This window comes from Gopherus flavomarginatus, chromosome 3 (assembly GCF_025201925.1).
Source record: "Gopherus flavomarginatus isolate rGopFla2 chromosome 3, rGopFla2.mat.asm, whole genome shotgun sequence".
Taxonomy (NCBI): Eukaryota; Metazoa; Chordata; order Testudines; family Testudinidae; genus Gopherus; species Gopherus flavomarginatus.
The window spans coordinates 263,438,850-263,466,561 of record NC_066619.1 but is presented as its reverse complement, the minus strand read 5'-3'; the positions used below and the strand labels follow the sequence as shown (position 1 = coordinate 263,466,561).

Sequence of the window (27,712 nt, the reverse complement as noted above, 5' to 3'; positions counted from 1 at the left end):
AGGGAAATGCATAAGATATCCAGAGTGTGCTGTGCACCACCTAAGCACACTCACTTCAGAAGGATGAATTAATGTAGGGGACAGAAATGCAATGTGAGTAGGAGTCTGCAGTGCCAGGGCACCAGCAGGAAGCAGTGATACAAACATGAAGATGGGTCTTTACAGGAAAATTGAATTTTAGATGAAGAAGTATATTTTCTCTTCCTGGAATAGGAGCATGATGATAGACTCTTACTTCCAATTGCTATAATTATATTTATTCTGAATGACAACTTGGAACAGAAAACTGACTTGTGCTATGGCTGTGAGAAATTGACATGAGGCGAAGTAATGAGCAGAGAAGCAATCTTCCTGATTCTGGAGAGTTCATAATTAGACACTTTTGCTGAAGTTCTTCAAGTTTGCAGGTTGCGATACCCAGCTGTGAAGTGGGGTGCGTTAATTCCCAGATTGTTGCCTCACTAGGTTAATAGTTTGAATCTGGAAATTTATTATAAATCTAGGAGAAATTACCTTTCTAATGACCTATGGCAAGACCTTCAACTTCTCATAACCTAGAAAGATATCAAGGCTGACTGCTCAGTTCAGATATTCACAGTTCCCAGACTATATTAAAGGATGTAGCCGCATCATATCTTCTGAGCAGCAGATTTTCCATGTTCCTAGAAACATAAATGAAGAGTGAATCAAACCCATCTTATCTGGGGTGAAATTTTCAAAAGCATACAAGTGGCTTAGGAATCTAAATTCCATTTTCAAATGATACTTAGGAGCCCAAGTCTCACTAAAAGTCAGTGGGATTTAGGCGCTCAAGTGCTTAAGGGCCAGATTTTTAAAGATATTAAGTGCATAAAGATGCAGATAGGTGCCTAATAAGATTTCCAAAGCACCTAGGCTCTATTTTAATGGTGTTGATCTCATTAAATACAAAAGGGGTCATGATTATCTAGTGAATGTTATCACTCTACAATGGTTTATTACCACATTTCATTGCATACTTATATTTATCACATTCTAAGACCTGTATGAGTTTTCAAAAACAGGAACTTAAACAATTAATACAGAAAATTTCTTCTAATACAAAAAAGTTTGTGGGTGAGTGTTTTAGTTAGTTCATTCCTCGGCTGAATTCTGCCCTCACATGTACATCTCCAATTCCACTGAAGACAATGTGGTTGCACATGTGTCAACAAAAGTGAAATCTGGCCCACTGTTGTCAAGACAGGGACATTAACCCGTGCCTCTGAAGTTCCATATACATTATGTACAATATAGTATATCAAGAAACATTCTATGTTGCCTGACAAAACCAAAATGATATTTCTCTAGCTTCCTGCTAGGTCTTCACATGACATTTTTCACAGGCACCCATGTTGCGTTCTTATAATACTGATCAGGTGCCAGGTTTATTCTCCGAACGTTAAGCTCTGTTGCAAAAGTTCTTGCCCTTTGATAGAAGAAAAGAGACATCTCCCGATCCATAAGAAAATTGTGGTAGATTATTGCGAGTCTTGTGTAAATCTTCAACTGAGCCTTTTTGTTGCCCAAGTCCATGGCAGCTGCAAGTGCCAGGTGATAATATCCTGCTGCATCAAAAGGATCCTGAAATAAAAAGGCATATATATTATATTAAGTAGTACACAAACCAGGCTTCCGAGCCATAGTTTATTAGATATCAAAGCAAGAGATAATTTGGGTCCCAATCCTAAATGCTGTACTCAGGCAAAATTCAGGATGCAGATAGATGTTTTAAAAATCTCACTAGGCACCTAAGCATGTTAGGCCCTGAACTCCCACTCTATCCCTTAGATAGCTATCAACCAGTCTCTTCTCTCCATATCTTTATTGAGATATTGCTGTATGGTCCATCCTTCTTTCTAATGCTTTCTCAGATATTTTACCTACCCTATCTATAGGTTATTCTACACAATAGCATTCAATTTCAACATATCAGTATTACTTTTTTCTCTGTCTAATGTATGTAGAATTTTTTTTAATCTGTTTTGTGAATGTGAATGTGAATGTAGTGTTTGTGAAAAGTGCTGGATTGACAGCTGTGGAAACTGCAAACTTTGTTTATCCACAGAACAGACAGTGGAACCACCTTCCCCACACTGCAGCATGACTATACTTCAGTTCAGAACAAGGGGGACCACCTCTGGGGAGGAGGATGGCAGTTCAGGTTCCATGTTTATTTGGTCCCTGGTCTCTCTACCAAGAGCACCAATACGTATGAGAGTTCATAAACAGTATTCTAGAAATCTGTCCTTGATGAACTTGTACCAGGTACCAGAAAGCTCTCTAGTCCATTAAAAATGCACTGAACTATCTAATCCCCACAGCTCTGAGCTATTCCACTCAAAATACATGGCTAGCAGGATTATCCAGGTGAAATGTCTGGGCTGACACACAAGATGATACAAACATATTTTCCACAGTCATTATTTGAGTACCTCATTCTATTCCTTATTCCATGCTGCCCCTCACAGTTGGGAGATGCTCCCTGTAAAAATCCACAAAACTAATTCAATAACTTCCTTCAGACCTTCCTCAAAACTCTCTTTTTCCATGATGCCTACAAAAAACTTGAAAACAGATCTGATGCTGGCACGCTGAGACCACAGTCTATCGTGCTGACCAATATTATCTCATTGTGTCCTTGTATTTTCCCATCTATCTGTCTGTATCCATTTGTAGCCTTTTCTCTCAAACTCAGATTGTAAGCTCTTTGGGGCAGGGACTTTGTTTTTGTTCTGTGTTTGTATAGGTCCCAACATAATAGGATTCTTGTCCACAACTACAGCTCCTATGTGCTACAGCAAAATCAATCAATAAAAATATTTCTTACCTTTAGGTCATAGAATATAATGTCTCCTAGGATTAGATACACTTTCACATAATACATTGTTTCCTCATCAAATTCCAGAGGCGAGGAGCAAAGGGACAACGCTTTTAAGTAAAAGTGTTCAGCAAGTTCACACTGACCCAGGCGATGATGGATAGTAGCCAGTCTGTGATATGCTATTCGTTCATTTAGCTGATTTCCTAATGAAATAACATGTGAATCAGGATACAATCTAAGACACAATGAGGAGAAGATACATTCTCTCACACTGGGATATGCGAGATGTTTTGCTTTAAATATTATTTCTGTTCTACTTTTCATTTTATTTAGTTCTGGTAATTAAACTTTATTCAATATAAAATCACTTTGTCCGACTAAACCCAAGGCCAAATACAGCAGTTCTGATTTCTAAGCAAGAACTGCTGAATCTAAGTAGTTAGATGCACCACCACCCACCCACCCCACCCCCCCCACATACATACAAACAATGCAGTATGACTGCCTTTAAAATATTTGAAAATAAAAATGATAGTAATTGCTCTCTTTCTTCTTTTCCAGCCTATGGAAGATACATATTCATTCCTTCTTAGGTTTATGATTAAATATTTGGGTGAGAGAATGGGTATGTCACATGTCTTTGTGAGGACTCTAGCATCGAACAATGGTTTTCTTAGCACTGGTTGGATTATCTAATATTTTATGGTTGGTGGTACCATGCCCCATATCAAAAGGAGATAATCTCTGTTAGTAAGAATGTAGTCAAGATCTGAGATCCCATCACTAGATGTGACTGAAATAGAAATGGTTATTGAAATTAAGGCTATCAACAATTTTCCCCAATCCCCCCACCCCACCAAAAAAAATTCTGATCAAAGATTTTGTCAAAAATTTCTGTTCTTTCAACTGGTTCTAGAGTTGAACAGTGATGTTTAACAATAGAAAAATGTTATGTTTCAGTAAGTTAGACATTACCAACATTTGGGGGGAAGTAACAAATTTTGACAAATAAAAAAATCAATAAAGAATTTGTGCGTATCAGCTCTATTCACCACTGAAGAAAGGAAGGTGTCACAGATAGTGCCCTAGACAGCACTTTATGGCAACTTGTCATTAATTAGTATAATCACTCCTTATGTGAAAAGAGGAGAGGAAGGATGATCCTGTGGTTGGGGCATTAGCCTGTGACTTGGCAGACCTGGATTCTACCGCTGCTCTACCTCAATTTTTTTGTGCTACCTTAGGCAAGTCATTTAGTCTCTTTATGCCTCAGTCCCTCACCTGTAAAATGGGGTAATAGCACTTCCCTATCTCATAGATGTCTTTTGAGTATTGTGATACAGCATGGCCAGAGGGCAGCAGGAGAGGGTTAGAAGGGAGCCCTATTCTCTGTAAGGGGAAGAAAGTTTGCTATAGATTAACTAGAGCACCTGACGCCAGTCACATGATAAAAACCTCTGCTTCAATCAGACAGAATGGGAGTTGGAGCAGCAAGAATTGGTGTTGGAGCAGAGAACAGTTTGGAGGAGTTGATGCAGAAAGAATTAGTGTTGAAGCAGAGGACAGTTTGGAGAAGTGCTGCGGTGGGCTAAGAAGTCCTAGATCCTAAGTAAGGGGCACCTGGCTTGTGCAGAGGGAGGGCAGGAAGCCCTGCTCAAGCTGAAGGGCAGGAGAGGAAAGCAGCCCAGGGGAAGGAACCGTCAGTTCAAGTGGTTCACCACTATCCTCAGGGCCCCTGGGCTGGGACCTGGAGTAGAGGGTGGGCCCAGGTCCCTCCCTCTCCACTCCCCTCCTCTAGGACACTAGTGGGGTAATTAATATTCCAATTTAGGGGCAAGAAATGGAGCCCTGAAACCTGCCCCCCCAAAGAAGAGAAAGCACAAGACCCATCATAATAGTACTGACAATTTGCCACAGTATAAATACATTAAAGGCTGTGAGGCACTCAGATAATGGGGAACAAGGGACTTGTTAATTTTGCCTTGTGAATTTTCCATAAACACAGGAATCTAGCAGATTCAGTTATACAATAAGGCCTGGTCTACACTACACGTTTATACCGAATTTAGCAGAGTTAAACCGATTTAACCCTGCACCCGTCCACACAACTAAGCCCTTTATATCGACATAAAGGGCTCTTAAAACCGATTTCTGTACTCCTCCCCGATGAAGGGAGTAGCGCTGAAATCGGTATTGCCATGTCAGATTAGGGTTAGTGTGGCCGCAACTCAATGGTATTGGCCTCCAGGCGGTATCCCACAGTGCACCATTGTGACCGCTCTGGAAAGCCATCTGAACTCAGATGCACTAGCCAGGTAGACAGGAAAAGCCCTGCAAACTTTTGAATTTCATTTCCTGTTTGGCCAGAGTGGAGAGCTCACCAGCACAGGTGACCATGCAGAGCTCATCAGCACAGGTAACAATGCAGTCTCCTGAGAACTGAAAAAGAGCTCCAGCATGGACCGCACGGGAGCTACTGGATCTGATCACTGTATGGGGAGAGGATTCCGTGCTAACAGAACTCCATTCCAAAAGATGAAATGAAAAAACATTTGAAAAAATTTCCAAGGCCATGATGCAGAGAGGCCACACCAGGAACTCAGTACAGTACCGTGTGAAAGTTAAGGAGCTCAGACAAGCCTATTAGAAAACCAAAGAAGCAAACGGAAGGTCCGGGGCAGGGCCGAGAACATGCCGCTTCTACATGCAATTCTCGGGGGGGGGGGGTCCGCTACCACTATCCCACCCCTGTCAGTGGATTCCGAGGTGGGGGTGGTAATCTCAGCCATGGCTGAGGATTCTGCGGACGGGGAAGATGAGGAGGAGGAAGAGGAGGATGAGCTTGCAGAGAGCACACAGCACTCCGTTCTCCCCAACAGCCAGGAGCTTTTTCTCACCCTGACGGAATTACCCTCCCAAGTCACTATCCCAGACAATGAAGCCATGGAAGGGACCTCTGGTGAGTGTACCTTTGTAAATATAAAACACGGTTTAAAAGCAAGCGTTTTTTAATGATTAATTTGCCCTGAGGACTTGGGATACATTCACGGCCAATACAGTTACTAGAAAAGTCTGTTAACATGTTTGGGGATGGAGCGGAAATCCTCCAGGGACATCTCCATGAAACTCTCCTGGAGGTACTCCAAAAGCCTTTGCAGAAGGTTTCTGGGCAGGGCAGCCTTATTCCATCCTCCATGGTAGGACACTTGACCATGCCATGCATGTAGCAAGTAATCTGGTATCATTGCATGACAAAGCCTAGCTGCGTATGGCCCCGGTGTTTGCTGGCATTGAAGCAACATCCATTCTTTATCTCCCCGTGTTATCCTCAGGAGAGTGATATCGTTCATGGTAACCTGGTTGAAATTCTGGAATTTAATTAAGGGGACAGAGATGGCCATTCCTACTGGGCTGTTTGCCTGTTGCTTAAAAGAAATCGTTCCTTGCAGGTAGCCAAGCAGGGGGAAGGGGGGTGGGTAATTGGCGCTGAGCTTTTTCCCATTTGGCTAGCAGGGATCTGCCCTGCTACCAGCCACGTGGTCGGGGGGGGTAAAGCGATCATCCCAGAGAATTGGATGGGGGGAGTGGTTTCTGCTGCAGCATGTTAACAGGAAAGCAGCAGCACTGAACGGGCTTTGCTTGCTATTTGGTAAAGGAGGGCGCTGGATATATGAAGGCTGCAGAAGACAATGGCTTACCATGGCCGCATGCAAGTCGAATTCTGCTGCCCAGACCTGCATCTGTGAGATCTCTAACACCAGAGATGCAGGCACTCAATATTAAGATGCAAAATGCGACCTTGTAGTGAAATCACATGTGCTATGTAAGATGAATAGTGTTGTTCACCGTGAAAGAGTATAAGCATTGTTCTGTAAAATGTATCTTTTTAAATACTTCTCTCCCTTTTTTCCCTCCCTCATGCAGCTGCAAATTTTTCAAGCCTCCCTACTCCATCCCGAAGGCTATCTCAGACAAGGCGGCGGAAAAAAAAGATGTGAGACAAAACGTTCCATGATTTCCGAGAAGTGACCTGCAATGAAAGAGCTCATCTGAATGAGTGGAAGGATGTGGTATCAAATTACAGGAAAGATGTCAGTGAACGTGAGGACAGGAGGGATGCTCGAGATGAGAGGTGGCGGCAGGAAGATAGAGGTGTAGGCAGGAGGATCAGTGGTGGTGGGATGCAACTCTGGGGCTGCTGCGTGATCAAACTGACATGCTCTGGTGTCTGGTGGAGCTTCAGGAACAGCAGCAGGATCACAGAGTGCCACTGCAGCCCCTGTGTAACCACACTCACCCCTCACCATGTTCCATATCCTCCTCACCCAGACGTGTAAGAACGCGTGGGGGGAGGCTCCATGCACCCACCCACTCCACCCCTGTAGACACCCCAACCAAAAGGCTGTCATTACTTTGAAAATTTTTTAGTGGCCTTTTCCTTCCCTCCTATCTTCCTCCCAAACCACACCCGGGCTACCTTGTCAGTTCTCTCCCTCTTTTTATAATGAATTAATAAAGAATACATGATTTTTAAACGATCGTGACTTTATTTCCTTAAGCAAGTTGTAATCGAAGGGGGAGGGTGCGTTGTTTACAGAGAATGAGTCCATCAAGGGCTGGAGGGGTTTATCAAGGGGAAACAAACACAGCAGTCACATCGTACCCTGGCCCATGATGAAACTCGTTTTCAAAGCTTCTGTAATGCATACCGCTTCCGGGTGTGCTCTTCTAATCGCCCTGGTGTCTGGCTGCGCGTAATTAGCAGCCAGGTGATTTGCTTCAGCCTCCCACCCCGCCATAAAGGTCTCCCCCTTACTCTCACAGAGATTGTGGAGTACACAGCAAGCAGCAATAACAAAGGGGACATTGGTTTGGCTGAGATCTGAGCAAGTCAGTAATGTGTGCCAGCGCACCTTTAAATGGCCAAATGCACATTTCACCACCATTCTGCACTTGCTCAACCTGTAATTGGACAACTCCTGACTACAGTCCAGGCTGCCTGTGTATGGCTTCATGAGCCATGGCATCAAGGGGTAGGCTGTGTCCCCCAGGATAACTACAGATATTTCAACATCCCCAACTGTTATTTTCTGGTCTGGGAAATAATTCCCTTGCTGCAGCCATTTAAACAGAGTAGTGTTCCTGAAGACGCGAGCGTCACGAACCCTTCCCAGCCATCCCATGTGGATGTTGGTGAAACGTCCCTTGTGATCCACCAGTGCTTGCAGCACCATTGAAAAGTACCCCTTGCGGTTTACGTACTGGGTGCCCTGGTGCTCCGGTGCCAAGATAGGGATATGGGTTCCATCTATCGCCCCACCATAGTTAGGGAATCCCATTGCAGCAAAGCCATCCACTATGACCTGCACATTTCCCAGAGTCACAACCTTTCGTAGCAGCAGCTTAATGATTGCTTTGGCTACTTGCATCACAGCAGCCCCCACAGTAGATTTTCCCACTCCAAATTGATTCCCGACTGACCGGTAGCTGTCTGGCGTTGCAAGCTTCCAGAAGGCTATTGCCACTCGCTTCTCAACTGTGAGGGCTGCTCTCATCTTGGTATTCTCACGTTTCAGAGCAGTGGAAAGCAAGTCACAAAGTTCCATGAAAGTGCCCTTACGTATGCGAAAGTTTTGCAGCCACTGGGAATTGTCCCAAACCTGCAAAACTATGCGGTCCCACCAGTCTGTGCTTGTTTCCCGGGCCCAAAATCGGCATTCAATGACTAGAACCTGCCCCATTACCAGCAGGATCTCCAAAGCACAAGGGCCCACGGTTTGAGAGAATTCTGAGTCCATGTCCTCATCACACTTATCGCTGCGCTGCCGTAGCCGCCGCCTCCTCGCCTAGTTTTGCAGGTCCTGGTTGAGCATAGACTGCACAATAATGCGCGAGGTGTTTACAACGTCCATGATTGCTGTCTTGAGCTCAGCATGGCCCATGCTTGCTATGCTATGGCATTTGCACAGTTCACTCAGAAAAAAAGGTGCGAAATGGTTGTCTGCTGCTTTCATGGAGGGAGGGGTGAGGCTGTACCCAGAACCACCCGCGACAATGTTTTTTGCCCCATCAGGCACTGGGATCTCAACTCAGAATTCCAAGGGCAGGGGAGACTGCGGGAACTATGGGATAGCTGCCCACAGTGCAACGCTCTGGAAATCGACACCAGCCTCTGTACATGGACACACACCGCCGAATTAATGTGCTTAGTGTGGCCGCGTGCACTCGACTTTATACAATCTGTTTCAAAAAACTGGTTTCTGTAAAATCAGTATAATCCCGTAGTGTAGACATACCCTAAGAACCATATCTTGTGTCTCATTATGTTAACAAATTGTTCCATACTCTCTGGTCAGCATGGAAGGTGCAACATGTCAGATCAAGTCTCCATTTTTCATATACAGTGAGAGAGACCTGGAGAGGGTTAATGCTAACAACTGCTAGATTTCAGAAGGACTCATCTGGAAATTGCCACCGAAACATGTAATATCAGATCACTATTTACAGTTCTGTGAGCTAATTAGAAAAATGTTAGGTAGAACATTACTGGACTAAGCTACATTAAGAAATGTAACAAAAAACAGAACTCAAGAACTGACACCTGTTCCAGCTAGAGGGGATCCAAAAAAGGAAGTGAAAATGGTACTGGCTTCCTAGCACAGAAAACCTTGGCAAGAAGAATCATGAAATTCAAAGGAGGACGTGACAACTCTTTTCTAGAATTCTGTCAATCAATAATCCGTGAATATTAGCGTTACCTAAATTCACACTAAGTGTGAGGGATACTTGTGCATATTCCAGACTGTCCTCATAATCCTGTAGATTTAACAGCAATTGCACTAGTTTGTTGCATAATCGGAGTTCTGCCTTTTTGTTTCCAGTCTTAATGGCAAGTGGAAGAGCTCTGTCCTGAAATAAGCACATGCACAAAGAGATCAGTTTGGTTATTTCTGAAGCCCAGAAAACGTGTGTTCTCATAAGACCTATGGCCCATATTCTTCTCATGATAGCAAATTCTGTACTTTGTTTAATGCACACAGGGCCAAATCTCAGTTTTATCAAAGTCAAAGGTTGCTTTGCAATTTACTTCAGTGAAACCAGGAATTTGAGAGAATTCAGAGTAGCAATACAGAACAGCTTGTAAAGCTTTTTGGGGCAGGAAAAGTCTGTTTGGGCCTAGCACAATGGTGTCCATGACTGGGGCCACTATGTGCCACCACAATACAAATAATAAGTAACAATCACTAACCCTGTAGAATGACACTGCTTTTTCCCTCTCCCAGGTACCATTGAAAAATATGTCTCCTGCAGCTTCAAACAATTCCACTCCTAAGTTTGGATCCCCATTACAAAGAGCAACATCTTGAGCAACCTAGCAAGAAAAATGCACATTCTGTTATAAAGTAATTTTCACTCATTCAGAACTAAAATCTCATAATGAAATACCATTGTACATGGGTTTTGGTACTTGTTGTACAGAATTATAAACATTAGAGACACAAGGTCTTCTTACATCATCTTATCTATCTCTTTTTCACTGTAGGGCTGTTCAGTCCAACATAAAGTATTCTTTAGTGCTGTAGCATACATACTCAATAGCTACAACATATACCCTTCAATAGCTAATATAGATAGAAACAGTAGTTGAAAATTGGATATTTCAAAGAGTGAAAGTTTATAGCTCAGGTTTAAGTCTGTGGCCAAAGGCTCTAATTATGTGTCTGAGTGACAGAGGGGTAGCCGTGTTAATCTGGATCTGTAAAAGCAGTAAAGAATCCTGTGGCACCTTATAGACTAACAGATGTTTTGGAGCATGAGCTCATGCTCCAAAACGTCTGTTAGTCTAAAAGGTGCCACAGGATTCTTTGCTGTGTCTGAGTGAGGTTCCCTTAAAGTGAACCAAGAATTTGTCCCTCTGTCTTGCTGCTAGGAAATACATTTATGCCATTTCAGACACAGTGAAATGTCAGGACACACCTAATAAAATGAAGGAATGCTCCCATGTACAGGATACTCAGTTATTAATCCCGAAGGATATAATTTACAAGACATAGTGGGAAAAAGCATGCTCATGAAGCAAATTAAGTATTCCTACTGTGTCAATATTACAGCCATGTATATTGCAACAGTACAGCAGAACCTTGTTAATTCATTCAACGGCCACTGCAATGCAATGATTCTTGAAAATGATTAGATTGTGTGAACGGGCAAACAAGAGAACATACACTAAAAAGAGAATGCAACACCAACTGCACTTTGTTAATTTATTTCACAAGAGTAGTTTCATTTTAATTATGATCATCACAAACCTGTACAGCAAGTCTAAGTAATTTGAGACACTCATTCCAACAGTCTGCTCAGATGAAGTGCAGTATAAAGTGTGTGGACTAGTTTAGCGAAAATGAGTAAGACTGTAGTATATCTTTTCTAAAAGAGGCTAGTATTCTTGGTAAGAGATTGTAAAGCTCTTTGGGGCATTCAAGAGGGGTCACTGAATGACTCACAAAGAACAGTATTCAATAAACACAGTCTCACTTTCTGCACATAGCGTGTCCATAGTCAAATTAGAGTTTCAAAAGAAATCTCAGCCAATACACCTCTACTTGATATAACATGACCAGATATAACATGAATTTGGATATAACGCAGTAAAGCAGTGCTCTGGGGCGGGGCTGCGCACTCCAGTAGATCAAAGCAAGTTCGATATAACGCAGTTTCACCTATAACGCGGTACGATTTTTTGGCTCCCGAGGACAGCGAGGATATCGAGGTAGAGGTGTACTTTAAAATGAACTCCTTCCCAATGGGCTCATGCTCCTTTTTGTTCACTTTCTGCAAACATCTTAACAATAGAGTTTTTCTACTCCTTTATTTAATTTCTGTTTGTATTGTGGTACTTAGGAGACTATTACAAACTCATAGTAAAAGACAATCCCCGCCTCCAAAGAGTTTACAATCTAAATAGATAAGAGAAGGGCTACAAAAATGACATGGAAGAGCTTCCATATGAGAAAAGATTAAAAACACTGGGACTGTTCAGATTAGAAAAGAGATGACTGAGGAGGAATATGATAAAGGTTTATAAAATCACGAATCATGTGGAGAAAGTGACTAAGGAAGTGTTCTACCCCTTCACAATACACAAGAACCAGAGGTCACCCAATGAAATTAAAAAGCAGCAGATTTAAACCAAAGAAAAGGAAATACGTCTTCACATAATGCTCTGTAAACTGGAGTAATAGTAATAGGATGAAATTTAATAGTGAAAAGTGCAAGGTCACGCATTTAGGGATTAATAAGAATTTTAGTTATAAATTGGGGACACATCAGTTGGAAGCAACAGAGGAGGAGAAGGAACTTGGAGTATTGGTTGATCACAGGATGACTATGAGCCGCCAAATGTGATATGGCCATTAAAAAAGCTAATGCGGTTTTAGGATGAATCAGGCGAGGGATTTCCAGCAAAGATAAGGAGGTGTTAGTACTGTTATACAAGGCACTGGTGAGACCTCATCTGGAATACTGTGTGCAGTTCTGGTCTCCCGTGTTTAAGAAGGATGAATTCAAACTGGAACAGATTCAGAGACGGGCTACTAGGATGATTCGAGGAATGGAAAACCTGTCTTATGAAAGGAGACTCAAAGAGCTTGGCTTGTTTAGCTTAACCAAAAGAAGGCTGAGGGGGGATATGCTTGCTCTTTATAAATATATCAGAGGGATTAATATTAGGGAGGGAGAGGAATTATTTAAGCTTAGTACCAATGCAGACACAAGAAAAAATGAGTATAAACTGGACACTAGGAAGTTTAGACTTGAAATTAGACGAAGGTTTCTAACCATTAGAGGAGTGAAGTTCTGGAACAGCCTTCCAAAGGGAGCAGTGGGGGCAAAAGACATATCTGGCTTTAAGACTAAGCTTGATAAGTTTATGGAAGGGATGGTATGATGGGATAGCCTAATTTTGGCAACTGATCTTTGATTATCAGCAGGTAAGTATACCCAGTGGTCTGTGATGGGATGTTGGATGGGATAGGATCCGAGTTACTGCAGAGAATTCTTTCCTGAAAGCTGGCTGGTGAGTCTTGACCACATGCTCAGGGTTTAGCTAATTGCCATATTTGGGGTCGGGAAGGAATTTTCCTCTGGGGCAGATTGGCAGAGGCCCTGGAGGTTTTTCACCTTCCTCTGCAGCGTGGGGCATGGGTTACTTGCTGGTGAGTTCTCTGCAGCTTGAAGTCTTCAAACCACAATTTGAAGACTTCAATAACTCAGACTTAGGTTAGGGGTTTGTTATAGAAGTGGATGGGTAGGATTCTGTGGCCTGCTTTGTGCGGGAGATCAGACTAGATGATCATATTGGTCCCTTCTGACCCTAAAGTCTATGAGTCAATCAACCCGTGGAACTCGTTGCCAGGGGACGTTGTGAAGGACAAACCTATAACTGGGTTCACAACAGAACTAGATAAGTTTATGGAGGATAGGTCCATCAATGGCTATTAGCAAAGATGGTCAGGGATGCAACCCCATGCTTTGGGTGTTCCTAATCCTTTGACTGCCAGATGCTGGGACTAGATGACACGGATGGATCACTCAATAATTGCCCTGTTCTGTCCATTCCCTCTGAAGCATCAGTCATTGTCCAGTGTCAGAAGACAGGATACTGGGCTAGATGGACCATGGTCTGACCCAGTATGATCATTCTTATGAGTAGAGTAGTCATTCCCCAGATGATGTTTCATAGCCAAACAGCAAATCACTAAAACCAGAATTTTGCATAGACATGCTGATAGACCTTTAACAAAGCAGCCCAAATAATTCAAAACAAGAGCTCTTTTGGCTCATTGTATTATACAGTTTCTCTTTTGCTACATCACCCATAATAATCTCATCTGTATCTCATGCATAATTTTTTCCCCACAGAGGTACAGTTATTTTAAAGCCTAGATAAAATTCAGCATACCTGAATATAAAGATCCACTAGCTCATTCTGCCTCAAAATATAATAGATCTTTCCTGCCTGAAGCCACGCATATGCCTCTCTCTCTTTCTTCTGAAGATCTATAAATATTCCAAGGCTTCTTTTGGTATATTCCAGAGCTGATCTGTAAGCCCTAGGAAAAAGTAGAAAAAGTAAATCCTAATAACTGAGTGCATATGTATAACTTTGTGATGCATATCGTCCTTGTGTAATAAAAAGTGGGTTTACTATTTTCTTCCAGATTTCAAAATTTCTTCGTTTCATGGTATAATATTTCCCAGATGTTTCGGGTAAATAACCAGCTTCTCACATTTTTCAACTCTTTAAGTTTGGTTTTGTTTGATTCCTTCATCTCTTTGTTTTGTTAAATTTCCAGTATAATAAAGTACTATTTTAGGATAGTTTCTTCCAGATATGTTCTTTCTTGTGAACAGTATCAGAGAGATTGAAATAACCTCTCCTTGGCCCTGAATCTGCTGTCATGATGGTTAGTTCCTACAGTCCTTGTCATAGAGCATTTATGGTGCATAAACAAGTTATTTTCTTTCCAGATTGGTGCATTAAATCACAAAAAATAAACCTGTTTTCACTATATCACCTTGAGCTGTAATCTAAGCAAGGTTAGGTCTGAGCAGTACCTGTGGGAGAGACCTCTGAAGAAAATCCAGATGCTTCTTAAGCTGATGTTACTACCTCAGTAGATGGCACTCTTCCCTTGGAGTCAGTGCTAGGACACTGCTCTTGAAAGAGATGTCTTTCTGATGAGACGTATAACCTAGATACTGATCACTTGTGCTCATAAATATCAACATAACCCTTTTCACTAGATGTGTAAGCCTTACTGATCTCTCTCAGGAATTACCTGAGAATATGCTCAAATCACAGAAGCAGTCATCCAGTCATCCTGATCACATCCATTCCCCTGACCATACAGCATAAGCATATCAAACAACATATTAAGAACGACAATGAATCCTTAACACAAACTATTTCAAACCTCAGATAGGATCCCTACTATTAGCAATGCTTTAACAATGCATACCTTGCTAATTAAACGATTTCTCAAGGAGTATAAAGACATGCCATAAACTGCATAGGGCTCCAATCCTGCAATCAGACCCACAGGGCAGATCCTCGTCCTGTGAACTCAGTGGGACTCTGCCAAGGTACAAGGATCATCTGGCATGGATTCAATTGCAGGATCGGGGCCAAGCTGGTTTGAGTCCACAGCCATTAGTGCAGAACAAAGTATTTCATACCTGGTATCTCATACCTTAGCAACAAGGATGACTCCACTTCCTTGGTGGCTAAAAAAATACAAGCCTAATTTTCAAAAGGTAGCCATAGGTTGGAAGGGTATTAAAACAAACAAACAAACACTCACAAGAACTACTGTGACCCTTCAAAGCTTTATCTTCATAATAGCAAAATGTTTTCTGTATAAGACAAATACACACTTTTTACTACTTCCTAGGGCTCCAATTATCCACAGACCTTCAGAATGCTGTTCCTCATATTGATGACTTTACAATTTAACATCACAGACTAGGGGTTGAGTAAAGGCCAAGAATCATAATTCAGTAATCTGCCAAATTCACATATGGGACCATCAAGGCTGAATCCCCACTCTGTCACTCCAAGTGCAGGAAGTGGGGGCCCGCAAGAATTCTAAAAAATAATACTGGCCCCTTCAGGCTTGTATTAAACTCCCAAGGTTACAGCTTTTCTCTGACCTTGGCTTGGTAAAAGCTGCCACCACCCAAATGCAAAAAAAAAAACCCCAACCCTTTGAACCCAGGAGCACTTGGGAATTCCTCCCTGTTGCGTACCCTCAAGCCCTTTCACACACACACACACACACACACACACCCCCTCCGGGGAAGAGCTGAGAAAGAAAACAAAGGAAATTAGCTGTGGCCACCAGCTAATTAAACAACACATGCACAAACCTCTTAGGACACAAACGTCAAATCCTGTTCTTAAAAAAAGGTAAGTTTTATTAAAAACAAAAAGAAAGAAAATACATCTGGAACTTAGGCTTTTGCTACATTTTAAAAGACAAATTCAAAAAATTAAGCAATCAAAATAGCTTTCTTGGGGGTTCAGCTTAAAGGTTACAAGCAAACAAAAGCATCTGGGGTTAGCACAGAGATGATCCACAAACCTTAAAAAAATAAACAGAAATTAACCTGATCACGTCCAGCTAAACATTCTGATTTACTTAAACCTTTGGGTTGTTAAAAGTAGTTCTAGATATGATCTGATGATTTTCATATCTGGTTCAAACTTTGCACAGCATTCCTGCTGCCCTGTCTCTTCAGCCCAGAGAGCAACAGACAAAGGGAAAGTTTTTCCCATTTTAAAAAGTTGTAGCCTTCTCACTGGCTCTTTTGATCAGGTGCCCACTCCTTTTCTTTACCTGTGGGCTTGTTAACCCTTTACAAGTAAAGCAAGTAAAGAACAGCTACCAAGAGGAATTTTACAGCTAACTGGCTAGGTGGGTGTCTATCAAAGGGAGCTACTCCCCCCGCCCCTTCATTTATCACAAGGCCATTTGGGACTAAGGATCCCATATTAAAACACATACAAAAGAATCAGCCTCTTCAATTGGTTAAAATCCAACTAATCTTATTCTACTCTAACTCCTCCTAAGGGTTTGCCCAGAGTTTACTGTCATTAAGCATCATAAAGCAGTTAATAGTGACTTTATCAAAATCAGCCACTTGAACTTCAGCCTCTATAGCTAATTAAAATAGCTCTGCTTGATACTGTGAATCAGACCTGGACTGAGGCTCATCTTCTGGAAAGCAGATCAAGTCCTCACATGATTGCATTACAGTATTCAACTTATCAACAGTCTTAAAGTCAATTATGTATAAGGTTGAGCTGAGTCCAATACAGCGGCTTTGAGAGTATATCCCCCAAACTTGAAAAATCTTCTTGACCAAGCTTGGTTTAAAGGATTCTAGAGTCTTAAATAAATGACCCTCAATTAATCGGAGATAAAATAGCCCTAATCAGAGGAATCAAAATGGAGGGGGAAAAACATCCAAGACAATGCATCCAGCACAGATCTCAAAATCACTGAACAATTGCTCAGTAAGCGACACGTGCACAGCCTCTCTCTTCCCCCCAGCCCCGGGTAAGACATTTTTAATTATTATAGCTATAGATTGACTCTTGCAGTCGGCTCCTTTGTTTTTTCCTTTAGTTAAACCAAATGAATATTACTCTTGGGGGAATTCTGCGCCACTGCCCAGTGCAGAATTTTGCAGAAATTAACATTTCCTTTCTCCCACAGAAATGGATTGCAATGCTGCTAGCCATCATGAGGGGCCACTGGACATAGCAGAGCCCAGCTTGCACATAGATGACACTGCTGAGGAGAGGGAGAGGGACCTAGATCAATGGTTTTCAAACTGTGGGTCGCAACCCAGTACTGGGTTGCTGAATGCAAGGCATTGGGTTGCGGCGGCTCTGATCAGTACCACCTACTGGGCCGATGAAAATCCCATCAGTGGTGCTGCCTGCCTGGCTAAGGCAGGCTAGTTCCTGCCTGTTCTGACACCCCCAGCTGTGCCCCAGAAGTGGCAGCAGCAGGTGACCTAGGCAAGCCCACACCCCAATCCCCTGCCCCCCCAAACCCAGAGCCCCTTCCTGCACCTCATGCCCCTCATCCCAGTCCAGAGCCTCCACCCACACCCTGAACCCCTCATTCCTGGTCCCATCCCACAGCCTTCACCCCAAACCTCTGCCCCAGACCTGAGCCTCTCCCACACCCCAAACCCCTTATCTCCAGCTCCGTTGGGTGGCAGGTATCAACAATTTTCTTCAACTGGGTCACCAGAAAATTTTTTTTGAAAACTACTGAGTTAGAGGATTCCTGGCAGCTGCAGTTCCCAGCATGCCCTGAGGGAAGGAGAGGGTGGCAATCAGGAAACTCCATGCAAGCCTGGGACCAAGCATCAGGCTGTTTCTCCCTCTGGGTTCCTGGGTTCAGGGCGGGGGGGGGGAGAGGAGGATGTGTGTCTAGGCAAGGGGGAACCTTGCAGCTGGTCTCGGGGGGGGGGGCAGGTATTGGCTGGGGGAGCCCCAGCAAATGAGCTCTGATGGGGAGAGGGTTGTAGATGTCTGGCCCCCTGGCTGGGCTCTGGGCTAGGGGTGGGGAAGGGGGCAGAGAAACAGGAGCTGAGTTGTCATAGGGGTTTCTTTAACTCTCTGCTCCTGGGGAAACTTTTGTGTGTGTCCATATTGTTACAGACATACTTGCTGATTGGTATTTTGAAATAAATTACCAAAATAATTGACACTGGCATGGATTATGTAGTGTTATTTTAACAAATACAATCTGCAGAATTTTAAAATATTGTGCACTGAATTTTTAAAATTTTGATGTAGAATTTTATTTTTTTTTTGGCACAGACTGTCCCCAAGAGAAGAATGAGAAGCTCCTGGAAATAAAAGCTAGATGGCAGTGGCCAAAACCTGACACTATGCAAGTGTCCACACATTTTATCTATTCATGTCAGTTCTGACCAGCCATGCCTCCTAGGAATTGAGGCTTTCCTTGGTACAGACAGCTAATTGCACTATGTTTTGCTGTGGTTTTATGATGTGGACTCTTCAATATACTCAGAACCAAATACAGCTGGCCAGGTGCTGTGGAGATACAGAGGTAGGTGGGGAGAGGAATCAGCCTGCAGAAGCCACAGAGCAGCCGTGTAGACACTCTGCAGTGGTTATTTTTTCCCAGTGACTGATGTGGAGCACTTAGATGGCCTCTCTCTCAGGGAGAGAATGGCAGGATCCTCCCAGAGACAGATCCTTAGCTCAGCCCCTGGCTTGCCCACACTCACCTCTCTCCTGGCTCCTCTATGGTACTATACAGATACTATACAGGGGATACATGTATAAGAGGACTGTCCTTTGCCAGGGCTGCATGCCTCACTTGGATCCAGCCTCCCACACTTGCGCAGTGGAACTATGCTGCTCAAAGGCCATCAACATCCACAGAGAAGGGGACAGGATTTGCCCCTAAATAAAATAGTTTTTTCTATATGTCCTCTTGCAATTAGGCTAGTAACATCACACTCATTTCACTGGGGATGCAAGCCTGATACAAACCCAGGAAGTGTAACAACCCACTCTATTGGTGGCATCTGATTTCAAGTCTCAGGTAACTGGAGCACCAGAATCACTAATGCAGACAATAAAGTGAGGAGTTTGATCCTGATGGCCTGTGGTCAACACCCAGGGTAATGTACTCTGGGCAAAGAAGCACCAAGCACAGTTGCAACTAAAAAGTATTTGGATCACTTCTTACTGGCAATATGGAACTTTGCAGGTGTCCCCAGTATACAAGTAAAACCACAGACAGGCAGAGCATTATAACAGAAGGATAGATAACTTTTGCTAACATCGGTCACAGCAATGGGGCAAATTTTCAGAAGAGTTCAGAGCTTGTGGAGGGCTGCTGAGAATGGCCCCAACAGTGAGTGTTGAGCACTGGAAAAATCTGGCCTGGAGGTCATTAGAAAATCTACACCAATTAAACTCTCAGCTGTGAAGGCAGATTCTGCAATTCCAGGCAAAGGCACATTGGCAGAACAGCATGGGATAAGATTGTACTGCCATTGCCAATACCTTGCCTGCTGACCTTACCCTCCAGAGCTAAATCTTTTCATGAGTACAAAACAAAAAAACAAAAACAAAAAAAAATCAGTCGTTTCAATAGACCTCACCTTTCTGTGCCTAAAGAGAGATACAACTGACTGATGGTTTCCAAAATTTGTCCTTCCAAAACTTTGTCTGACATTTTCCTAGCCAAGGATAGTTGATATTCATTGTAAATGACACACTGAGCTTCATCTGGAACAACTGTAGTGTAGAATTGACACAGCAACTGAACAGCTTGGAGCTGACCTGGGAAAACAGATTAGGAAATAGAAATGAATATTCAACATGAATCTTTATTTTAAACAAAAATGAAATGAGGCTTAAGTGAACTCACTCCTATTGTTGTAATCCGGAATTGCTGGACACCATATCTTTTTCAGACATTGCCCCTCCACTGCCACATCCCCACTCTGCCTTAACTAGTGAAGGCTGGAGATGACCTCATGCTTTGTATCTGGAATAAAAGGTGCTAAAAGCATTGTTCTTTCTGCATCTCCTGCCTGCCAGTCAATGAAGTGTCATTAAGAAAGACCAACAGTGTAGCTGTTCTTGCCACCAGGTGGATCAAGTAAGTGAAAAAAAAAAAACTTTCCTTAAATTTTTACAATTTAAAATTAAAATTGATGTCCTCCACGTTTACTACACAGTTCATTTCCACTCCAGATACTGCTGGGCAAACAGGCATTTTTCATTTACTTTTATTTTTGAACTAGTTTCTTTCTGTCAAGATTTTCATTTTCTACATAATTTCCGACAACCCTAAAGAGTATTCAAAGAGCAATGACTTTGCCTCAGTTACTTCTCTTTGCCAAATAGCATGTGATCATATTATTAAAGATGGTCTCATAATGCATACACACAAAGGGACCTGAATTGAAGTAACCTGTGAGACCTTAATTCTGGCATTTCTGAATGCCTGATTTTGCAACCTATCAATTGAAGGTATGATCCTCATTACCATAGCATCTGAGCTCCTTGCAATCTTTAATGTTTTTATCCTCACACCACCACTGTGAGGTAGGGTATTATGATCATGGCCTACAAACAGAGAAGTTAGATAAAAACAAATAGTACTCTGTCTGGAAGGTTGCACTATAATATTGTTTTATTTCTTACTCTCCAGAACTTTAACATACAAGAACTAAAAAACAGAGAGACAAAGCACGGTTCCATATGTAGACAGGCACAACTCATCCCACCTTGCTCTAGGCTAGCTCTCTGCAGACTGATAGCTGAAAGACACAGATTACATGCTTTCCTACAGAGACCCCTAGCCTGCAAGCAAGACTAGGAAAAGTCCTGAGATTTAAAGTGATATCTTATCATTTTAATACAATTTTCAATATACCACATAGGGAAATATTATTTCCCACTATTTTTTCCCATTTCACAGTTGGCAAACTGAGACACAGAGAGGCTAAGTGACTTCTCCAGGGTCACACAGGAAGTCTGTGACAGGGCAGGGAAGCGAAATCATATCTTCTGAGTCAGCCTAGCACCTAACAACTGGACCATCCTCCCTTTCTCCTCTCCTCTCTCACATGCATGCTTGCAGTGTAAACACAGGATTTCTGGGTTTTGAGTCACTCACGTTAACTGTCACATCAACTGAAAATAATATTGCTTAAGGAGGAGCTGGAATGTAATAGCTAGCAAACATTCCCAAACTTCCAGGGTACAGTAAAATATATTTGAAAAACAAATGTACTCACTTTCCAAATGATTTGTTTCCATTGCCACCAATAATGCCCATTCATAATAAAATCGTCCTCTTTTCTTATGCGTTCCATTAGTATAACAACATCCCAGTTGGAGGAGGACTTGAGTAAAATTGTGACCGCAGTCCAAGCTTGGAAGTCCAGAGAATAGCTTTACTGCTTTGACATAGTAGTGCTCTGCCAAACAATTGGCTGCTAAATGCAGGCAGAGATTTCCAAAATTAGCCAGAACTACAGCACAGTTGTGTACCATATCAGCCTCTTCTGAAATGTGCAGAGCTTTGTAGTAACTCACAGCAGCTTGTTTTGTGTTGTTGGTTCGTTTCAAAGCAATGGCAGTCATATTATAAATAACACCTAACTGAGGAGGACTACTCAATGAAGAGTCTATTATGGTATTTAAGATGGCCAAAGCTACAGTATTTTGCCTGTGAAGAATATATAACCAAGCAAGTGAAACTAAATGGTTAATAGTTTCTCCAGCATGGGCAGAAGTATTGAAGTGCAGTACTTTCTCCATATAAACAATGGCTTCTCCATACAGCCTGTGATGACTGTACAGTTCCGATAAGCTAAGACAAATTGTGCTGCACAGTTTTTGCTGCTCATTGGTAAACGCTGAGGAAAGTGCTTGTCTGAGATAGGGTGCAATTTGGGATGGGAACATTTGCCCAGCTTTTCTCAGCCTATGGAGTTTGGGAGCATTTTTGGTGACTAAATCAATGCTTCTCAAAGAGTCCATTAGAGTATATGATCCTTGGGAAGAAGCGACCTTTATGCAACTTAGCACAATGTGTGGCAAGCATTTTTGACTGTAGGACTCACCTAGTTTAAAATAGCAGTCAGCTGATAGCGAGCTCTTCTGTAAATCCAAGTCATTATTCAAAAGCTGCAGCCTTTCTAGGAATGGTAGTGCCTCTTCATATTGTTTAAGTTTTGTGTAATGTTTTGCCAATAGGAAGCATGCTCTGGCTTCTGCATGCTTGCTCTGACTCAGTACTGTCCTCTTTAAAGCGTACCTTAGTATGTCTGACTCCATGTCAGTGCTACAGATGTAGTTGGGAATTCCCATGAGCAGAGAAGTAACCTTGTCAAAAATATGAGCACATTTTTCTTTGTTCTTCTGTTTCAAGTAGATGACTGTTAGATTTGTATAAAGAGCAACTACAAGATACAGGTCACTAAAACCTCCTCTTATAGCTCCTAAGGCTTCTTCAAAATAAACACGAGCTTGGGAAAATTTAAGCTTTCTAATACTCAGTCTACCCAAGAGAAAGCATAGCCTTGTTAGGGCCCAAGGCAGATTTGCTTTCTTTGCTGCCTCCCTCACTAGTCCAAAATAGTTAACCAGTTCTTCTTCACCAGTGTAGCCATAAAATGTGGTGTTAAGAAACGGGAAGGAGAAGTCATACAGGTTTTTGAAGTGCACCTCATACTCTTTACTATTTAAGAACAACAATAATGACTCAAAGACCCCAGACCCTTGATCTTCTTCATCTTGTTGCATGCAGAAATGTGGCTCTTCAGCCAAGGCACAGGTCTGCTGATTTGAAGAGCTAGGAAAATCGTTTCCTTGATTAGATGTCCCATTCAACTGGAGCTGGAAATCTGTACATTTCATAAGGGATTCTTTTACCATCTCCTTGATTCTATTGGAGTCTGTATTAGATGAGGGATGTGGCATTTCTGCAATTCAAAAGCAAGTTAGAGATCCAACTAAATACATGAATATAGACAGATTTATGGGGCAGGAAATTCAAGCAAAATTAATCAACAGACAATAGTGTAAAGAAAACACAAATAGAGCTTTCATTTTCCCTTGAGAAGACATTTAACGTTTATACTCTTCAAAGAAACAGAATACCTGTGTGAGGGTTATAAGTAAAGCTAGTGGGGAAATGAGTGTTTTTCCTCATTGAAAATTTTGACTTTAAAAAAACAAAACAAAAAACAAAAAAACAAAAAAAACTCTTTTCCCCTCCAAGTTTTGGTTGCTAAAAACTGCCACAAATTGAAATAAATTTGAGGCAAAAACTGCCAAAAACTCTCTCTCAAAATAAAATAAACTGAAATCAGTTTGGGCTTCTTTTTTTTTTTTTCTGACAAAATATATATAATGTTCAAGAAAAGAAAACACTATCTACAAAAATTTTCATTTAGTTGAAAACCCAATTTTTCAACTAAACAAATTAATAGAAATTTTCCAACCAACCCTAGTCATAAAAAGCCATCCTAATAACTGTAATGACACTGTGTTATCTCTCTGTTTCTCTGAGCATAGGACTATGCTGGGAAGATTAAAGATGTAGCAGGCCTATAGCCTCAGTGATGAACCTTTTCCAATTAATGAAAAATGAGTCAGATCTGTGCTGTGTTTGGTGCAATTGCAAATAAGAAGCAAATCCTGCTTCCTTCCACCCTCCAGCAATGGAACTAGCATGGTTTGGGGGGATTGGGACGGGGGGAGCAATGTGCAGGATTTGGTAGGCCACTTAAGATATGCAATTCCCCTGGTCAGAGGAGAGCCCAGCTTTGCAAGGACTCTCCAGGATGGTGCATACAGAAGAGTTTGGAAAGGGGCTAAAGGATGCTATGATAAGTCCTTCTGTCACACATCTCACCTCCTGGAAGGTTCTCTAGGCCACAGAAGCCTATTACTGCCATCATGACCTCCAACCTAGGGGAAAGATTCCTCTCCCAGTCTATCAGCCAGATCCTCAGCTGGTGTAAATTGACTTTAACGGAGCTACACAATTTACATCAATTGATGACTGGTCCTTCTTAGTCTAGGTTCTCCTACTGCTGCCATCACTGACTTCTGAATGCCTTATACATTTATTAAAGGGAACAGAAGAAGTTATCTGTATCTCTCTCCTTCCCCAATTCTCTGAAGGCTTCTTTCCCCACATTTTGCAGATCTCAGTAGTTCTCAGCCCAGGTAGTTGGGGTTAGCACAGGGGAGAGGAATTGCCCATAGACTTTGTCAATTAGGAAAAGAACATTTGAGTATCAATAAGAGTTTATGGGGACTGCACATTTAAAAAGTTCTGTGAACTCCCACAGAACTCCATCCCCAAAACTATCCAGCAGGATTCACATTTTATATTTAGAATGTAAGCTTGTAGGAGCAGGGACCATCTCATTGTTTTGTGTGTGTTCAGTGCTTAGCACAACTGAACCCTGATCCAAGACATAGGACCCAGATGCAACAGCAATACAAATAATAATATTGAATTACAACAAAACATCATCAGGAAAAACACTTATGAGATGATCACACCCTAAGAGTATGAAAGTGTTTGTAGCAGATTCTGAATACTTCATGGGTGTCACATAACACATTCTGCCTTCCTAGCCAGAGAAATTCACAGCAGGACTGCATGGCAAGGGAAAATGGAGGTCTGAAAAGGAGTACCTAACAATAGGAATTCACAAAACCTTTATGTGAACAGATACAGAACAGGGGGGAAAAATCATACCAAACAAACAACAATTTTAAAATGTGAAAACCTATTAATTTTCCTACAATAAAATCAGAAACAAAGACCGAAGATGATCAAAAATAATATAAAATATATTATACATTTTACCTTGTTCTTGAGGGTTCTGAAATTCTAATTCTTCTAATCTGTCTAAAAGAAAATGAAAATAGCACCAGTAATTATACCCTGTCTTTTCTCCAGCTGGACTATTTAATCCTTTCTACCTACAGTATTTCAGGTGTGTTATGGATGTTAAAAAGAATGGATCATGGATATAAACTTTTAAAAATTAACAAAAAGCTTAGTTCACTGGTGAGCTACTCCTATGTTTATGATTCACTTCCTCTACACTATTACAATCACTCATGTTCATTGCACAACACCTAATATTTAAGAGTAATTGTACCTCTGCCTGAACATATGGCAGTGCACAGCTATAAATGTAAAACTGACCTGGAGTTAATGAAGGTGGCTGCTGCATTATACAAATATCTAAATTAATCTATTGGTAATATTATAATATATTTTTGGTATCTATGACTGGACAGTATAAAAATATAAAGTTCTCCCCTAGAATGCAGTATAACCCCAAAACTACTATGTTATAGCATTAACACATTATAACCCATAGATTTTCTAAAAGCCATATTCGTGATCCAGATTTAAATACTATGTGTGTTTAACAAAGCACATCTAAAGAAGAGCTAAGAATGGTCATATTATTTAGAACAGACCATCAAATCTTCCCCAAAGGATTTCTAATCACTTGCAAAGAACCTCCACAACTGGTAATGGTATCCGGTTCCTTAACAAGCTCTGGCTTACGTCAATTGCTTTGGGATAATTTGTTTGATTGCATATTCTTCTATTGATGTTTCTGATGAAATTCAGTTGCTCACACTTATAATGAACAAATTCACTGTCTTTCATATGCTAAATGCCACATAAAGCTGCTAAGAGTGAAGGAAATGGCAGAAAGTCCAAAATATAGACTCATGGAGCTGTCATGTTAAAGCAGGTTTGAAACTTTTTTATTTTAGAAGCTATTTAGAATGACATGTTGAACTAATTAATGGTTTTATATTGGTACTTGCAGTATTTGCCTTGTTGTATATCCCTTATGATTCTTTTGTGCATAACTGTACGTGTGTGCATATAAATACCAAAATTGTGTGTGTGTGTGTGTGTGTGTGTGTGTGTGTGTGTGTGTGTGTGTGTGTGTGTGTGTGTGTAAGTAAAAGTAACTATATACCATGGTCATGGACTCTGTAATAACAACCGTGTCAGAGAGGCTGCAGAGCGCCACACTATCCAAACCAGGTCCCGCTGCTGAAGGCTCTGTGGAGACCAGGAACAGCAGGCTGCTATTGAAGAAAAGCCTTCAGATCACGGTCAGGGAGAACCTCTCCTTCCGCTCCACTCTATGAGTCCATAAACAGGCCCTGTTTTGACTTTGGAAGGACAGAGGCTGAGGTACGAAATGACCCAGGAAGCAGACTTGGTGGAGTCCACCCCAGGCTGTATATCCGACCTGCCAGTCACTGGGCCCCAGTGGAGCAGGGAGAGCCTGGGTTCCCTTACTACCAGCTCCACAGACTCCCAGCACTGGATAATACCAGTGGACTCAGATGCAACAAGCCTCCCCGTCCCCCAACACACTATAAGACTTCTCCAATTTATCAACCTTCTTTCAGAACTGGACACAGTATTCAAGCAGTGGTTGCACCAGTGACAAATGCAGATGTAAAATAACCTCTACTCCTACTTGAGATTCCCCTGTTTATGTATCGGAGGATTGCATTAGCCCTTTTGGCCACCGCATCGCACCGGGAGGTCACGTGCAACCACTTATCCACCACCACCTCTAAATCTTTTCCAAAGTCATTGCTTCCTGGGATAGAGTCCCCCATCTTGTCAGTATGGCCTACAATTTTTGTTCCTAGCAAAGTGGGAGGAGAATGGCCCCCTATTGTTTCTATCCGTGTATGGACAAGTGAGAGGGCTTTTATAATGATAATGACTTTACATCAAAAATGCCAGTGCTATGAGAAAGAGAATGTTATTTCTTTGAACTGACAGATTATAGATATTTTTCTACATTTAGAGAGCTCATTCAAGCACAGAGGTGTGTGTTTGCATTAGTATTCGACCTTAACTGAGAACAATACAATACAGTATTTGGATGTATGTATTGCATCTTTTATAATGCAGCATCCTATAACATTTTAAAGCTGCAAGATCGATTTAACTGTGAAACTGTTTCTTAGGGGCATGTTGGACCCACATTGTTTGAGTCACTTAAAAGTGGATAAAAAAGAATGAGTGAAGACCCTACAGTGACAGTCTTGCGTCAGCAGGAGACTTGAGTAGATGATCTAAAAGGACTTTCCATATGAAATTTCCATGGTATAAATGCACCTGCCAATAAAATTCAAAATGCCTATAAATGGGGAAAACGTCTCATTGAGATATAGAAAGAATCAATAAAAATAACTGAGGAGTAATGGGAACTACACATGCATACTGAGGAGAGAATCCATCCCTCAAAGAACAGAACCTATCCTTACCTACTCTATACACAGTGCAATCTTCTGTGTTTGACGTTTGCTTCAATAAATGCACCAGATCCTCTTCCACAACATTTCTTTCTTTCGCAAAAAAAGTTCTCTCTTCCTCATCGAGAAAATCCAGATTCTGTTGTCTACAAAAGGGAACAGTAAATTTGAATAACAGCTATTATCACATTTCTTATATCTTATTCCTTTGCATTATTAGTATATTTGGCTTATGCAGCACACAGACATAACATGCACTGTGTCCCCCTTTATCAGCTTGCCCACTAGATGATGTCATCCTACTACTGTTACTAGTTAAATGACTAACTCTTTTAGTTCAAGTGTCATAGGTCTAAGCTGCAGAGCTGAAGATCCCAGGTTTAAATCCTGCTAACAAATCATCCCAGGTTTATTATAATTTGTGCTTGTTACAGGAAATGATGGAAATCTTTGCATTATCA

General features: G+C 41.7%; 1 protein-coding gene across 1 annotated transcript in view; it reads right to left on the bottom strand.

Annotated features, from left to right (window-relative positions):
- Nucleotides 1-903: 903 nt before the first annotated feature.
- The window catches only part of SH3TC1 (SH3 domain and tetratricopeptide repeats 1), a 49,173-nt gene continuing 22,364 nt past the window's right edge, over nt 904-27,712 (bottom strand). The window contains exons 9-17 of the mRNA XM_050947357.1: nt 27,264-27,397; nt 24,805-24,846; nt 21,209-22,900; nt 19,562-19,742; nt 13,803-13,953; nt 10,092-10,214; nt 9,601-9,751; nt 2,849-3,045; nt 904-1,602 (exon numbers count right to left, since the gene is read on the bottom strand). Coding sequence (XP_050803314.1) covers nt 1,345-1,602; nt 2,849-3,045; nt 9,601-9,751; nt 10,092-10,214; nt 13,803-13,953; nt 19,562-19,742; nt 21,209-22,900; nt 24,805-24,846; nt 27,264-27,397 — 2,929 coding nt within the window. The 3' untranslated portion in view covers nt 904-1,344. The remainder of the gene's footprint in view (nt 1,603-2,848; nt 3,046-9,600; nt 9,752-10,091; nt 10,215-13,802; nt 13,954-19,561; nt 19,743-21,208; nt 22,901-24,804; nt 24,847-27,263; nt 27,398-27,712) is intronic.